Source organism: Lepus europaeus, chromosome 3 (assembly GCF_033115175.1).
Source record: "Lepus europaeus isolate LE1 chromosome 3, mLepTim1.pri, whole genome shotgun sequence".
NCBI lineage: Eukaryota > Metazoa > Chordata > Mammalia > Lagomorpha > Leporidae > Lepus > Lepus europaeus.
This window is the reverse complement of record NC_084829.1, coordinates 59,498,679-59,516,673: the sequence shown is the minus strand read 5'-3', so window position 1 is coordinate 59,516,673 and position 17,995 is coordinate 59,498,679. Positions and strand designations below refer to the sequence as shown.

Sequence of the window (17,995 nt, the reverse complement as noted above, 5' to 3'; positions counted from 1 at the left end):
AAGTAATATGAGTAATCAGTGTGGTTTAATTTATGGTGAATTCTGTTCTCATTTTACTTTTTTCTTGTGTGCTTTTCAGAAATTGAAAAATTTCAAGGATCTGATGGAAAAAAGGATGATGAAGAAAAGAAATATCTTGATGTCATCAGCAACAAAAACATAAAGCTGTCAGAAAGAGTGTTGATTCCTGTCAAACAGTATCCAAAGGTATTGTGGTATATATATTAAAATTATAGAAAATGGCAAAAATAAGATCATTTATTCATTGCCTTTTATAAAGTTAATGTTAAAGCTTCATTATAGAAGTCTTTGTATACACAAATTACTGGTATATAGAAAGGAAAATACAATGTACCATGGTGGGGTGATTTTGATCCTACAAGTACATTATAGATTTCTTTGAATACAAGAATTATAATTAGATATTATTAATTTGTTTAACACATATATGAGGCACCAATTTGTTCAAACATACAATCTTACAAAATTGATTATGTTTGAGTTAATGTTATTAACGTATATGCTTATTATAAAGTGGAGTGGAATTAAGAATATTAAATATATAGCATTAGTCAATCAGCAGGAAATTGTTAAATCCAGGAGAGCAACATAGTCTTTTATTAGAGTCTTGGATTGTGATCTCTAGCCTCTCCATGTAAGTTTCACTTACAAAAATAATTATGGGATTGCTATTGGTATAATGTACCTCTTTAATTATTTTTAAATGGTAAGTCATTGATTATAAAATATGGCATTCAGTATCATGATTTCATCAATTAAATTAAAATTTTCATTTCCCTTTTTTTGAATAAATAAAAGGATACTGGAAACTCAAAGGTTTAACCTAATAATTTACTTTTTGAAGAATGAATCTGAAGCAAAGGCTATTTAATTATCTTAATAATAAAGATATGCAGAAGTACATGCTGCAGTTTATCTTCTAACATGATAGACTTTAAAATATATAAGTAATAGAGCATTTTGCTTACAATTAATGTAAACAAGGATAAAAGTGTTATAAGCCAGCAAATATTTAAACATTGAAGATAAGATTTTCGGGGTACAGAATTTTTTTTATTTCATTTCTTATGCTAGATTTCCTATATTGCTAGAAAGATACACTTGGTAGGTATACATTTTTAAGGTAAAATTTACTACATTTATTTTATAATCATGTACTTAGGAATATTAAATTGGAATTCATACAAATGTACTTGAAATTTTTCTGTAGTTATGAAACACGATAGAAATATGTTGGGCATTATAATTAAAATGTATACTTTTCAGGAAAGTTGATAAATTAACCAATTACAATCCTGAGTAGAAAGTTTTTTTCTAAATCAAATATTTTAAAAGAATCTGACTATTTGCTATTTCTGAGAATATAACTTTTGTCTCCTCTGGATATGAGAAAGCCAAAGATACGTTCAATGTCTGTTTCTAATTTAATGTATCTCTATAGTCTCTGATTAAAGTAAGTTTACAAGGTATGGAGGCATTTAAAAACCTAATGGCTCTTCAAGTTCCAGTATGAATGGTATTATTCTGAGTTTTATAAGAGCCTTTATTTGATTCATAATGATGAGTATTCAAACAAGATTATTCCACTTTCTGAATTTTTTGTATGAAGTTTAATTTCACGATTTATATCAACAATATTCAAACAACAAAGCTGTCTACTCTTATTGAAGTAAAGAATGGATCTCTAGTAAGTTATACCTCTTAACTTTGTTAGAATCATGCCGTACTTAATCTGGGGATAATCATGGAAATCAGAATTTGCAAAACTTTATTTTACAGATGAAGCAACTGGAAGACTATGACTTGGTAAAGTTCATGTCTTTGTTACAGATGTAGATCTATAATGCAATTGATGTCATTTTAGATAGTGTATTTTTTTGTGAATCATTACATTGTTCATTTAAGTGACCATGCTCAAATATTTGTATTTTTTCATATAAAATGTGGAAGAATGTGAAATGATATCTCCTAATGATTAATAGTTTTATGGAGTACTCTCAAATAACATTCTTTCTTGAGGAAATTAACATTTATTTAGTTGATTAGTAGCCTGCCAAATCCATTGAATATATATTATTATTTATTTTATTTTATTTTATTTATTTTTAGTTTCCTTTAGTTTCTTAAAAAGATTTATTTATTTATTTATTTGAAAGGTTGAGTTACAGAAAGAGAGGAGGAGAGAGAGAGTCTAGCCACTGACTTCTAAGATAACCACAACAGCCCAGGTTGGGCCAGGCCAAAACTGGGAGCTTCATCTGGGTCTCCCATGTGTATGGCAGGGGCCCAAACACTTGGACCATTATCTGCGGCTTTGTCCAGGCCATAAGAATGGAAGTGGAGCAGCTCTAGAACCTGTATAGGAGGCTGGTGTTGCAGGTGGCAGCTTTACCTGCTGCACCCCAATGCTGGCTGCAATTAAAAAAAATTGAATAGATTCAATATACTTCATAGATACAATTCTTTTTTTTGTTTGTTTGTTTTTGACAGGCAGAGTTAGACAGTGAGAGAGAGAGACAGAGAAAAAGGTCTTCCTTCCGTTGGTTCACCCCCCAAATGGCTGCTACGGCCAGCGCCATATCATTAAAAAGATGCTAACATACTTTTAAAAAAATATGTATTTATTTACATATTTATTTAATTGTTTATTTGAAATTCAGTATTAGAGAGAGTGAGAAGAGAGACAGAGAGAAACCTTCCATCCATTATTTTGCTTCCCAAATGGCAACAATGGCTAGGATGGTGAGATCAGAACAATGCCAGGAGCCAGGAGCTTCTTCTAGGTCTCCCATGTGGGTGCTGGGGCCCAAATACTTGAGACATCCTCCACTGATTTTTGAAACACATTATCAGGGAGCTGGATTGGAAGTAAAGCAGATAGGACTCGGACCAGTGCCCATATGGGATGCTGACACTGTGGGTGGTGGTTTAACCCAGTATACCACAATGCTGGCACCCTACCATAACATTCTTAACCATTGGTATGACAAAGGTATAAAACAAAGATTGACAAAACTATATTTGCTGCAATATTGATGAACTGGCATTTCTTTCTTTCTTCTTTCTTTTTGTTATTTTGTTTTTTGCTTCTTTTACTTTTTTAATTTTGGCTCCCACATAGAAAGAAGCACATGAATTATTTGTCATTCTGTATCTGGCTTATCTCACCCAATATTATGTCCTCCATTTTGTTGCAGTAGGTAGAATTTCATTCTCTTTTATAGCTGCAAAATATTCCATTACACACACACACACACAGGCACATCATGTCTTCTTTATCCATTCATCTGATGTGGATACCCTGGCTGATTTATTTTGACTGGTGAATATTGTTGCTGTAGACATGGTGGTATAGGTATTTCATCGAAACAAAGCATTCATGTCTTTTGTGTGAATACCTAGAAGTGGGATTTCTGGATCATATGACAAGTCTGTTTCTAGTTTTCTAATAAATCTTCATACTGTTTTCTACAGTGGCCGAAGTAATTTCCATTCTCATCAACAGTGTATAAGCGTTCCCCTTTCTCCATGTCTTCACCTCATCTGTTACTCTCTGTCTTTTGGATTTTATCCATTCTGACAGGGGTGAGGTAATATCTTATTGTGGTTTTGATTTGCATTTCACTGGTGGCTAGTGATGTTGAGCACTTTTTCATGTTTGCTGGCCATGTATATTTCCTCTTTTGAGAATTGTCTAATGAGGTCCTTTGCCCATTTCTTAACTGGATTGGTTGTTTTCTTGTTTTTTCTTGTTGAGTTTTTTTAATATGCTGAGCTAGTCTAGATATTAGTCCTTTATTGGATAGAGATCCCATAAATAATGTCCATTTCATCTAATTATTCATGAAAGAGAGCTCTAGAGTCCTTTTACAGAAAAATACTGAGAAATAGCAAAATAAATTGTAAAATTTTAGTTTTGTTAGTTTATTTTTATAGTATAACAAAATGGTTAATGTTTTTATCTTTTTATTTTATGTTTTTATTTTATTTTTTAAGATTTTTTTTATTTGAAAGGCAGAGTTAGAGGCAGAGGCAGAGAGAGAGACATCTTCCATCCACTGGTTCACTTCCCAAACAGCATAGAGGCCGGAGCGGGGCTGATCTGAAGCCAAGAGCCAGGAGCTTCTTCCAGGTCTCCCACATGAGTGCCCAGGCCCAAGCACTTGGGCCATCTTCCACTGCTCTCTCAGGCCATAGCAGAGAGCTGGATCAGAAGTGGAGCTGCCAGGACTGGAACCAGTGCCCCTATGGGATGCCAGCACTGCAGGCAGTGGCATTACCTGTTATGTCACAGCGCCAACCCCAATGTTATTATCTTCTATAAGATTTTCAAAACAAACTGTGTTTTGTCAAAAGAAGGGTGATTCTCCCTTGCTGTTTCTTTTTTTATTTTTATTTTTATTTTTTAAGATTTATTTATTTGAAAGGCAGAGTAACAGCACCAGGGAGAGATAGTGAGAGACAAAGATTTCCCATCCACCATCCACTAGTTCACTCCCCAAATGGCTGCATAAGCCAGGGATTGGTCAGGCCCACAGAGGGAACCAAGGACCTGTCATTGTTCACTGTCTTCCCAGATGCATTAGCTAGGAGCTTGATGAAAAGTAGAGCAGCTGGGAGTTGAACTGGCACAGCAATATGGGATGCCAGCGTAGCAGACAGCAGCTTAAACTGCTGTATTACAACGTGAGCTCCAGTGTTGACTGTTTACTTCCATTTATCTTAACGATAACAGTGAGGGGTCCGTGCTCATAGTACAGTGGGTTAAACTACTACCGCAATGCCAGCATCCCATACAAATTCCAGTCCATGACATGGGTGCTCCACTTCCAATCCAGCTCCCCGCTAATGCACCTGGGAAGGCAGCAGCAGATGAGCCAGGTAGTTGGGCTCCTGTCACCAACGTGGGAGACCCAGATGGAGTTGTTGGCTTCTGGTTTCAAAGTGGCCCAGCCCCAACCATTGCAGCCATTTGGGGAATGAAACAGCAGATGGAAGGTTGATCTCTGTCTCTTGCTTTTCAAATAATTTTTTTAAATCAGCGAGGAAGAGTTGACATTATGATTACAGACTTGAGCTGTATTTGATGTGCTTTTGTGAGCTGTAGAATGTGTGGTATGTTGTGATACTGTGAGCTAGCAGAGCCCAATAATATTTATGGATTTAAAGTTTAATCTTGTACAATAAAAAGTGATTTATCCCTCAAGGGGGTACAATGAAGAAAGATCAACTTTCTACAGCGTTCTCTCAGAACCATCTCTCCCCTTGATGCCTGCTGTCTGAACCCATAATTAATGTGATGATGACACAGTCCTTTCAAACAAAGGGCAATAAATAATTCTGGGAATTCTTGGGGAAATGACCTTATCATGACATTACTGCATGACCTTTTTTGGATAGATTTTGTTTCAATTAGTCTCTAACTTCTAGTTAATTTGCTGACTTAGTTGAACACTATAGGGAATTGAAAGAATTTTAAAATGTTAAATTATAGAAACTATAATAATGCTGTTCAAGCACTGTAAGAATGATTTATATAGTGCTAGTGCTTTATGTTTAATGATGTAATCTCGAGAAAAGATGTCATTTTACTCAATTATTTAGTGGTCAATTTTTAAATATTTTATAGCAAGGGTAATAGAGATATATTTAGGTATCATGCTAAATGACTGGATTTAGCATTTTGCCACACAAATAAAAAATAAGTAGCTGTGTGATGATGGGTTTGAATATACACAATATAATTAATTCCTTTAGCCTAGTAATTAAGATGCACACCCCCTTTTTTTCTTAATTTATTTGACAGACAGTGAGAGAGAGAGAGAGAGAGAGAGAGAGAGAGAGAGAGAAGTCTCCCTTCCGTTGGTTCACCCCCCAAATGACTACTTCAGCCAGAACTATGCTGATCCGAAGCCAGGAGCCAGGTGCTTCCTCCTGGTCTCCCATGCGGGTGCAGGGCCCAAGCACTTGGGCCATCCTCCACTGCCTTCCCGGGCCACAGCAGAGAGCTGGACTGTAAGAGGAGCAACCGGGACTAGAATCCGGTGCCCATATGGGATGCTGGTGCCGCAGGCGGAGAATTAACTAATTGAGCCAGGGCACTGGTCCCAATGCACACCTCTTAAATCAGAGTGCTTGAGTTGTATTCCCACCTGTGGTTCCTGACGCCAGTTTACTGCCGATGCAGACCCTGGGAGACAGAGGTGATGACTCAAGTAATGAGGTTTTTCCTCCCAAGTTAGAGACTTGGGTTGCATTCTGGTTCCTCATTCCATCCTGGATCCACCCTAGCCATCCTTTAGGAGTGAGCCAGTGGATGGGGGAATGTTTGCCTATAATCGTTCTCTCTCATTTTTTTTGCCCCAACATCCTCTCTATTGCTCTTTTTCTCCCTCTCAATTTAAAAAAAAATTAAAAAGTATTAGAGAAATATAATTGTATATCTATTTGCAAATGTTTGAGAATTAGAGTAATTATTATATATTCTCAGCAGTTAAACTTTTAAGGTGGCAATAAATATTGTATTCTTTATGAAGTTCATGTGCAAGCCCTGTAGATCCATGCATTATCCTTAACATTAGCTGTTTTCCCCTAAGTCCACATATACTGTATCTAATAGTCCAATACACACTTTTTAAAAAAATTAATACCTCAAACTTCCGTGCATATTATAGTCAGAATCATCTTATTGTTCGTATTAGGCAAGCAGTTGTCCTAGCCCATAGTTTTTGACTGTAACATATAAACTTGGTCTTTGCTTTTGATCTTGATTTTTTTGTTGTGTTGGAACTATATATATTGAATTGAGTTACTGTTTGAAATGTCTTTAGTGAGATTATAACATGCTTTAGCATTGACACTTAGATCTATGACGTATATGGAAAATGAATAAAAACGTAACTTTTGATATAAATTTTATATTAATGAAGACAGTTTCATCCTTGGTGAAATGAGAAAAAATTCATATTTTCTTATGCTACCACTAACATGTGCTTTATAAGTCCTAAGAAACAAATATATGCAAGTGACTAAAACTTTGCTAACTTGTTACAACTAGACTTGTAAATGTCTATCATGAGTTTGGCTCAATTGAGACTGCATTAGAGGACCAGAGATGTGCTGCTTACACTTATAAAAGGGCATCTAACTTATTGCTTGCTACTCTACCTATTTGTTCACCTGAGCAATTCAGCCTTTCAACGCCTTTTAAAAATATCTCTTTGATGTGCTTTCACAATCCTCTGAAATACATCAGACCTTTTCTTCAATTAAATTTGCCCCAAGGCCCACTTTTTATTTCTCAGCTTGAGCTACTGCCAACTTTTCAAAGCAATATAACGCCAAGAGTGTAGATCTGCCCCAAATTTGGCCCCTTTTAAGATCAAACACAGCCATGTTCCCCTGTGCTGCTTTTCAAATCAATTTCTTATGTAGATTAATGCAGAAAATTAAAGTTCCAAAGTATGTTCAAAAACATCTCACTTGCTCTATTTCTCACTCTGCTGAGTCCCAGGGAGAGGACTGGTTGGAGGTAGTCTCATCCACGGTTGCGACCTGCAGTGCTTCCCCGCAGAACTGGGGTTTCTTTTTTTGTAACTTCGAAAGATAAAATAGCCAAATGAAACTACTTGATAGTTGCTGTTCTAACTTTCTACGTAATTGTCAGATCGTTTAAGAATAGTTAATAGAAATCCAAAATCACTGTATGTGGAAGCTATGACCACATTTCAAAGTTGAGTGTCACCTCTCACAATCTTGCAAACACTTCACTTTTTCTAGGCAATGTGATTTTCCAGAACTCACTGTGTGTCTTGAAGTTTATCTTTACAAGGCATATACTACTTGCTGCTCAGCATTCCTTTTTATTTTTCTGAAGGAAGTGGAAGAAGAGGATTTGATGGGCTTTACCGTTTGGTTTTGTTCGTATCAATTCCCGACTTTCTCACCTGTGATTTTAAATTCCAACTGAGAAAGGGATAGGACATTCAGATTCACATTTCCTGTGGAAAAAAAAAAAAAAGATAAATTGCTGTGTTCTGCATTCTCTCCAGTATTTCACGTGAAATAACATGGTATTCTAGAAAAATTTAGATGTTTATTGTGGTATTATGTCTATTGTTTGTCTTTTCTGATGACCTTCTCTCTTAATAACTACCTTTCACATGACTTTAAATATTATTTTTCCATTTTGTAATAATTATTTCAGTGTTTTTGCCTTTATGTCACATGGATCCATGCATTCCTAATTCTGAATTATATGGGCTTCTTCTCTCAACATCCTTCTGGACTTATCATACCCTCACACAATATATACTTGTACTTCCTGAAATAATACCAATCTCTCCTTCATAGTTTTCCCTTTTTTGAAAGAGAGATACACAAAGAGAACATTAACATCTGCTGGTTTATTCCTCAAATGCCCATGGTGACCCGACTTCCAACTGTGGCCAAAGCCAGAAGCCAGGAACTCTATGTTGTTCTCCCCATGGGTGACAGGAACAAAATTATCTGAGCCATGATCACCACTTCTCAGGGTCCACATTGGTAGGAAGCTGAAATTAACTGCTAGGTCTGAGAACTGAACCCAGGCACTCAGGTATGGGACAAAGGTTTCTTAAAATCTAGCCAAATGCCTGCTCCTCTTCTTTGTTTCAGGAACTTTTCTGTTTTAACCAGTTGTTTCTGATCTGCCACACTGTCCCATTTCCCTCCCATCTCTCTATCTTCTGCCCCAGGCTAATATTTTCTACCTGATGTGATATGATTACTTCTTATTTTCAAAATTTAACCTCCACTGGAAAACAGAATTCTGTTTCAAAGGATCATTAAATGCAGATACCATTTGAAATGTACCAGAACTTATGTCTTTCTGTAAAGAACCTGTGAAAGCGAACAACTTTTCATTTCCTGTCCCTACAGTCTTGGCATTCTTTACTTGCTTGTATGTTTATTTATTTGCTTGTTTAACTCAGTAAGCCCTCAGTAAGCTTTTCTAAGACTGTTATAGCACGGATGATCCTTCTGCTATATATTTTATTGTTGCAGTGTGTGTGTGTTTTTATACATGCAGATCTTTAAGACACCAGAGAAGAAAGATCACTATTAAAATCAAGAGTCACTACAGTACCAATTGAGTAGATGCCCATTTTATTATTGAGTTTGAAGGACTTCTTGAACAAGTGGAAGCAAGTGAATTTGATTCAAAATCAAATATATATTCCTTGAGATTATCAGAACAATAAACTTTACAAATAATAAAGGAAATAAAAATTGATCATTTTCCCTAGATACAGGTAGATATGAGGATTTCATTATTTTTATTATTAAGTTAGGACTAGATTTCATGCATATTGTGAGAAATTCACATTTGTGTAGAAAAATTGTTAGTTATTTTTATTTTCATTTTATAGTCAGGTCATTCTGGATGAAATTTATGTAATATTTAAATTTATACAATTTATTAATATTTAAACATATGAATTTCACTAGGAAATAACAAATCTATAAATCTAGAATGATCTCACTTGTGAATATCAATGCAAAAACTTTAAAATATTCTCAAAGGTTGTATACTAGTGTTCTTAGGAGCATTATTCAGTATAGTATATATTCAGTATAGTATATATATATATAATATAGTATATTATTCAGAATATGTGAATGGATAAATACAATTCCATACATACTTATAATACATGTAGTGGAATATTATTCAACCATAATAAGCAACAAATTTGTTGGCACATGCTTCAACATGGATGAAATTTGAACACATGCTAAATAGCCAGACAAAAATTGACAGATGTATGATTCTATTTCTATGAGATACTTATTTATAATAGAAAAGTTCATAGATAGAGGAATTAGAACAGAGATTACAAGTTAGTTTAGGGAGAGCAAAATGAAAGGTCATTGTTTAATGAGTTCAGAGTATCTGTTGAGAAGATGAGAAATTTCTAAAAATGGATAGTGGTGATGTATCCCTGACATTGTGAATTTCCTTAATACACTGAATTATGTTCTTAAAAATAGTTTAAAGTATAGGGAGAGATATAACTATGTTCCTAAATCTGTATCTATGACATACATGAAAATGTATAATACAATTTTAAAAATCCAAAACATGTTTTATACACTATATATTTTAAAAATAAAATCTTGCAGAATATTATCAGATATATTTCAATAGCACATTATAAGCTTAATGAATTGTACCCATATGTGGTTTATTTCAGAGATGGATTATTGCTTTCATAGTTAAAAAGACTTAAACTAAGTTAATTAACTTTTAAATCAATGAAGATACTTGAAAAAATCAGTCTTCCATTCTTCATGAAATAAGTATGAACATATATCATTAAAATAATTAGTTATTTAGCAACATGGTGGAGAAAAATTTATTAAGTATGGAGAATGCTAGTAAGGCATTTAGGGGCAAAAGGAAAAGAAGACAAGCTCCTTAAATATCTTGTGCACAAATGTAAATTCCAACTGGTTCTAAGATTATTGCCAATAAAATAACAATCAAACTAGAATTAGTCATGGACAAATTCATTTCATAATGTTTAATTTGTCTTTATGATAAAATTGATATGCTTTCTATTTCCAATTTCTGAGTAAATATAGTATTTTAATGTTAGAATGAAGAATCTACTATTTAGTATTCAAGTTTATAAGAAACTTCAAAACATCACACTTGCAAACTCATGTTTAGAGAATAAAGTTTTGTGAATATACTTACTTGTATATTAGACACTGAGTAAAATATAGTTAACTACTGTTTTGTTTCCTGAAAATTATTGTGAGGGTTGTAGAGACCAAGATGAAAAAAACCTCTAAGGGGCCCGCACTGCGGCTCAATAGGCTAATCCTCCACCTGCAGCGCAGGCACTCCGGGTTCTAGTCCCGGTTGGGGCACCGCATTCTGTCCCGGTTGCTCTTCTTACAGTCCAGCTCTCTGCTGTGGCCCGGGAGTGCAGTGGAGGATGGCCCAAGTCCTTGGGCCCTGCACCTGCATGGGAGACTGAGAGGAAGTACCTGGCTCCTGGCTTCGGACCGGCGCGATGAGCTGGCTGCAGCAGCCATTGGAGGGTGAACCAATGGTAAAGGAAGACCTTTCTCTGTGTGTGTGTCTCTCTCTCTCTTTTACTGTCCACTCTGCCTGTCAAAAAAACAAAAACAAAAACAAAAACAAAAAACAAAACGAAACAAAAAATCTCTAAGGAACTTTCCTGAAATCGTACAACATACCAGTGATAGAGTTGACATTTGAACACAAGACTGTCTATACCAAAGTCTCTTTGCATTAGACATTATATGTATTCTATTCTTTTATATAAAACACAAAGGTAATCCTGAATACAAACTTCTGAGACTGCAGAAGGTCACAAATGTAGCAACAACTGTATTTCTACTCTGGTGATAAGTGAAGCAGAAATAATCAACCCATTCATTGTAGTGTCTCATAAATGATATTTGAATTATTTCCCTAAATTCACCAGTAATTCATGCAGTATCTGTGATACTCAATAGCCTGTTTATGAATATCTCTAGTGACTAAAAGGAAGTTTGCTATGTTACAAAACAGCTGTATCTAATATTAAATATAAATTGTCTTTTTCATTTTCCTTTTTACTCCTTTGGGAACTAGATAATAAATGCTATGATTCTCAAAAGCAGCTACATAAACAACGAAAGTTAGAAAGTGACCACACATGCCTAGGTAAATACACAGACCTAGAAAATATCTAAGAACAAATTCAGTTTACATTTCACACTGACATTTTGAGCAGAAATAATCTGCAAAAATAAATGAGAAAAAAAACATAACAAAAAGCAAAATCAATAGTAAAGAACAACAAACTCTGGTAAGAGAAACTGATTTCCAAAGTTGGAAGGTTATTTCGTTAAAATATCAAGTTTTCAACAAAAAACAAAAGCATATCAAAAGGTATACCAAAAAAAAAAAAAAAAGAAACAGTAAAATATGACCCATTCAAAGGGAAACAAATAAATCAACAGAAACTGTCCCTGAAAATGATCTGTTGGCAGATCTAGTACACACTTTAAAATAACACTCTTCACATTTTGCAGTGAATTAAAGCATGGAGCAAGTCACTATGATGATCTTTGAACGAAATAGAATTGTCCGTAAATAGACAGGAAACCTAAATGATACCCAAAAGCAATTCTGCAGCTCAAAAGTAGAATAAGTGAAAAGAAAAATTTACCAGAGATTCAAAAGCAGATTTAAGCTGCCAGAGGGAAGAATCAGTGAAATTAAGGATGGGAAATTGTTTTATGATTTATTTTACTTATTAGAAAGGCACAGAGAAAGATGTTTCAAAACTGGTTCACTCCCCAGCAATGGCTGGGCTGGGCAAGGCCAAAAACAAGAGGCAGGAATTTTGTATGGTTCTCCCACATCAGTGGCAGGGGTCCAAGTACTTGGGCCATCTTCCTCTCCATTCCCAAGTACATTAACAGGAAGCTAGATCAGGATTGGAGAAGCCAGGAGGACCTGAACTTGTGCTCCATTATGGGATGTTGGCATCACAGGCTTAACACAGGCTTAACCTGCTGTGCCACAATGCTGGCCCCCAAATGGAAATTTTTAAATCTGAAGGACACAAAGCAAAAGTGATGGAAGGAATGTGAATAAACCGTAAGGGACTTGTAGAACCCAATCAATAAAATAAATATAGACATTGTGGAATTTTCAGAGAAGAGAGAGAACAAGGTACAGAGATAATACTTGAATAAATAATAATTTAAAACTTTCCAAATTTGGTGAAAGGCATGAACATAAATATCCTAGAAACTCAATGAACCCCAAGGAAGATGGACTCAGAGACTTACTCTATACTGACATTATAATTAAAAGAAAAATAATTCTGAAAGCAGTAAGAGAAAAGCAACCTGTCAAATACAAGGGAAACATAATAATATCACCAGGAGATTTCTCATTAATCTATAGAGAATAAAATAAGTTTGTTGATAAAATCAAAGTAATAAAAGAAGCCTCATTCAGTAGTCCTATATCCAGTAAAACACTCCTTCAAAAGTGATGTAGAAATTAAGACATTCGCAGATAAACAAAAACTAAGGGAGTATATTACCATTGACAGTCTCTGCAAAATTACTCAAGGGAGGGGGCCTGCACTGTGGCATAGCAATGGTTTGGGTCCCATCTGTTCTTTTCCATCCAGCCCTTTGCTATGGCCTAGGAAAGCAGTAGAAGATGGTGCAGGTACTTGGACCCCTGCACCCATGCCAAGGACATTTGAGAAGCTCCTGGGTTCAGATTGGCCCAGCTCTGGCTAATTGAAACCATTTGAGGAGTGAGCCAGTGGATGAAAGACTCTCTCTCTCTCTCTATCTCTCTCTCTCTGCCTCTGCCTCTGCCTCTGCCTCTCTGTAACTCTGCCTTTCAAGCAAAGAAATAAATCTTTAAAAAAATACTCAAGGGAGTTCTGCAAGATTAAATGAAAGGACACTAGACAATAACTTTAAGCACATGAAGTAATAGAAATATCAGTAAAGACAAATGAGCAGTTAAAAATGTAGTATATTATAAGAATGGTTTGTAACTTTACTTTCTGTTTCCCACAAGATGTAAGAGACAAATGCATAGGATGGGTAAGGTGGGAAGAATCACTACATTTCTAAAGTTGTATTTATGAAAAGCGTGAAGTTTATATTCCTTAAATTAAAGGTTTCTGGGGAAAAAAAGTCCAAAAGTTACTACTGTTAAAACTTTGTTTTATAACCCCATATATTTGTTTTATGAATATTCAAAGAGCCTGATGCACTGAAAAGAATTGCTACTGCATTATTTGCGAGCACAATGTATAAATATGTAATTTTGTAACATGAACAACTGAAAGAGAAGTAGATGGAGATGTGGAGTAGAGTTTCTCTCTTATTGAAGTGATGCTGATAGAAATTTGAATTAGACCATTATAATTTCAGGTTGTTAAATGTAATGCCCATAGTAAGCAAACATAAAATAGCAGTAATAAATATACAAAAGGAAATTAGAATGGAGTTGAAGTATTTTACCACAAAAAATAAACTAGCAGACAATAATGCAGGGAATGACGTTGAGTAAAATTATAAAACCTATAGAAACCAAGTAGCAAAATAACAGAAGAAAATCCTTCCTTTTCAATTATAGCTTTCAGTGTAAATGTCTTGAATTCTCCAGTCAAAAGAAATTGGGTGAATAGGTGAAAACACACAAGTCACCTATATGCTGTCTGTAAGAGATTCACTTTAGATTAAAATCGAAAGGAAGGGAATCATGTTATGTCTACAGCATGATGAGCCCTGAGAGCTCTATGCTAAGTGTAGTAAGCCACTCATAAAAAAATAAATACTGTGTGATTCCACTGTTATGAGATACTCCAAGTAGGAAAAATCACAGAGATAGAAAGTGGAGTAGATAATAGTTGCCAGAGTCTTGGGAGATTGAAGAATGGAAAGTGACTATTTCATGGGTTCAGAGCTTCATTTTTATAAGATGAAGGGTTATGGGGAAGGACAATAGTGATTTTTCATAATATGAAGAATATATTTAATTCCACCAAATTGCATAATTACAAATGGTTAAGATGACACATTTTTGTTATGTATATTTTACTAAAATGTTAATGAATTGGAAAAAAATAGTACTTGCAACTTTTACCACTATTTCTCTGGCCTAAGTCATTGACTTTCCCTAAATGGATTATGGTAATAGCCTCTTAACTGATCTCTTTGCTTCTACACATGCTCTGTTACACATTGTTTTTAGCTGGGCAGCCATAGTCAGTCTTAAAAACAGCATCCATAGCATATAATTCCTCAGCTCCTCAAAATCTCCAACTATATTCCATTTTACTCAGAGTAAAGGCAAGTACTTGTAGTTGCCTGCAATGGCTTTCATGGTCTGGTTGTCCATTAGTATGCTGACTTCACCCCTAAGTTTTCTTGTTTGTGAATTTTGTAAAGCAACTCTTCTTTTCTAGCTGTCTTAAATTTGCAGAATGCTTGAACTAGTTCCTCCCCGCTCAAGAATATACCCCCCTCCTCATATCTACAAAGCTAACCATTTAACCTTTTGTTCCAATAGCACTCACTCACAAAGATATAGTTTGGATAGTGTATTTAGCATGAGAGCCTTCATCTACACCTACTCCAGTACCTATAATTTCTTTACTCCTGTCTCATTTTCTCCTTTATGTGATATGTATCATCTTTTAACATACTTGCAATGTGCTTATTTGTTATGTTAGGGTCTCCATGCTGGAATGGTAAATGTCTTTCTCAATCAACCATGTGTTTAAATCACATGGAACAATGTTTAGCAAATAGTAGGTGGTAAATAAACATTTGCTGAATGGATATAAAATAATTACATCTCTTCTGTAAGACACACTCACTGGGATAAACATGGTTATCATAGAATAGATCCCAAAGAAGGATCAGGTGTTCAACCTGGTTTCATATTTACAAAATTTCCAGGGAATCCATCACAGATGCAGCCATGCCATCATTGCTACTCTGAAAGAGACCATGTATGGCTGTCTTCATAAGAACCTCAATGCTGTACCAATTTTGTCAGAGAACGCAAAGTCTAAGAGAAAAGCCATACCAGTAACATTTCATTTGACTTTAATGTCAGTCACTTTGCTTAAACAAATTTCTTTCTTTTTTTAAAGATTATTTATTTATTTGAAAGAGTTTCAGGGGTGGGGGATAGAAGGGAGAAAAATAGATATATCAGTCCTCTATCCTTGGTTCTCACCCCAAATGGCCACAGGAGCCCAATCTGTACCAGGCTTAAACCAGGACCAGGAACTCCATCGAGGTCTTCAATATGAGTAGGGAAGAAAAAGGTAAAAAAGGTGTTATTTGGGATATAGAGAGGAACAGAGGTGCACTATCAGGGTAATGCTTATCTTACTCTCGAGTCTTGTGAGTACATCAGTCAATTCACGTGGATGTCTATATCCTGATAATTTTCAGATATGACCTTTTCCCTTCCAAAAATGCCTTTTTCTTTATGGAAATAATACAATAAGATGTAGAGGTTTTGAGATGTTTAATAACACTATGGATTAGCAATGTCTTATAATCAGAAAATAAATAGAATTTTGAACCAGGTAGATCGAAAATGTCAGTCACAGCTGCACTCTCATCCAATTATTATCAGTGGAAAGTTCCATAAACACCATCATTCTTGGTGTTTTTGAGCTTCAATGTGAGCATAATTACGTGCAATGAGATTTCATCAGGAATACCTAAGAATATATGTACATGCTTGGTATGGTGTCAGTACATGATAATAGTTTCAACAAGTGTAACCAATCAATGACTATTAATTTCTTCTGTTTTTAAATTTTTAATGCAATGACACTTTTTTGGAAGCTCACCTTCACTGTGTCAGATCGTAGGTATACAATGTAAAACAGATATTTGAAATTATTTCTCTGAGAGTTCTATAATGTCATTCTTAAATGGCAAGATGATTGAGACAATAATAAAAATAGAAAAATGAAAGGAGATAATGATGATAGTGGTAATGAAAGGTTTTTGGTGACCAGTTAATATGTATCCAACAATTTTTATTTAAATATAAATTTAAAACATTGTTCTTTACCCTAGTTCATTTTTCACATGTTTGTAAATTGAGATTGAGATTTGTGAAATGTCATAGTTTGGAAAATGAATATTCTGCATATGATATTAAACAAAATGGTTAAAAGTTTACATAAACCATTATTATATTCTAAGTATTATATCTTTTACCCAAAGTTATATGCTACTTTATATTAAAATATGAGTACCTACAATGATAGTATATTTTGTTTATTTCCTGTTTCCCTCAGAAGACGCATCTCAGAGGTAGAATTGATGCTGCTGCTCATTGTCCCAGAATCAGGTTAATTTTTAATAACACAGTCTAAATATGAGTAAAATTTCTGTGCTGGTGTTTGTTAAAGATTTCCAGAGCTATTGAACAAATTGTGAAAGTTCATAAAATTCTTTATTGTTACTTGTGCCAGTGGTAACTTCAATGCATTAACATGATGGGTGTGAATATATGAACTTAACTAATTATAGCCATGTTGGCTACACTTTATTTTCTTTTTTTACAGTACAGTATTATATTTAATCTAATGGTAAACTATTCATTCTATCATAAAAGCCTACAAAATTAATTTCTTAGAAGAGCATCTCTCATGGGCAGAGCAATCAAATAACACTTTTATGACAGTAACTATAAATAGAATCTAACAAAATGCTTTGAACGGCCCCTTTCTATGCTGTGTCTGATTGTAATTTAAATACAGTACTAAAGTTGGGTGAAAATGGAATTTACATTTTAAGGTAAAGTTTCATTACGAAAAATATTTCTACAGTAGCCAATATAAACCTCGACTTTCTTCAAATAAAACTTCTGTTGGGGTGGACATATGGTGCAGTAGTTAAGATGCTGCTTGGGATACCAACATCCCATATTGGAGTGCCTGAGGATGAGTCCAGTCTGTGCTCCCTATTCAAGGTTCCTGCTAATGCACACCCTGGGAGGCAGCAGAGAACCTTGCCAGTCACTTAGGAAACCTGGATTGAGTTCCCCGCTCATGGCTTCCGTTTGTTCCAGTCCAGCCCTGAATGTTGCAGGTATTTGGCAAGTGAATTAGCAAATTAGAGCACCCAATACCTCCCTCTCCCCCTCCCCCTTCCCCTCTCCCTTTTAAATAAAATACATAAAAGTTAAAATCTCAGCTTTGGCTGGCACGCTGCTCACTAGGCTAATCCTCCGCCTGTGGCACCGGCACTCCAGGGTCTAGTCCCAGTTGGGGTTCTGTCCCGGTTGCTCCTCTTCCAGTCCAGCTCTCTGCTGTGGCCCAGGAAGGCAGTGGAGAATGGCCCAGGTGCTTGGGCCCTGCACCCGCATGGGAGACCAGGAGGAAGCACCTGGCTCCTG

At 35.2% G+C, this 17,995-nt stretch overlaps 1 protein-coding gene across 1 annotated transcript in view; it reads left to right on the top strand.

Annotated features, from left to right (window-relative positions):
• The window catches only part of KHDRBS2 (KH RNA binding domain containing, signal transduction associated 2), a 629,201-nt gene that overhangs the window by 109,766 nt on the left and 501,440 nt on the right, over window positions 1-17,995 (top strand). Inside the window, exon 2 of the mRNA XM_062187562.1 lies at window positions 80-207. Coding sequence (XP_062043546.1) covers window positions 80-207 — 128 coding nt within the window. The remainder of the gene's footprint in view (window positions 1-79; window positions 208-17,995) is intronic.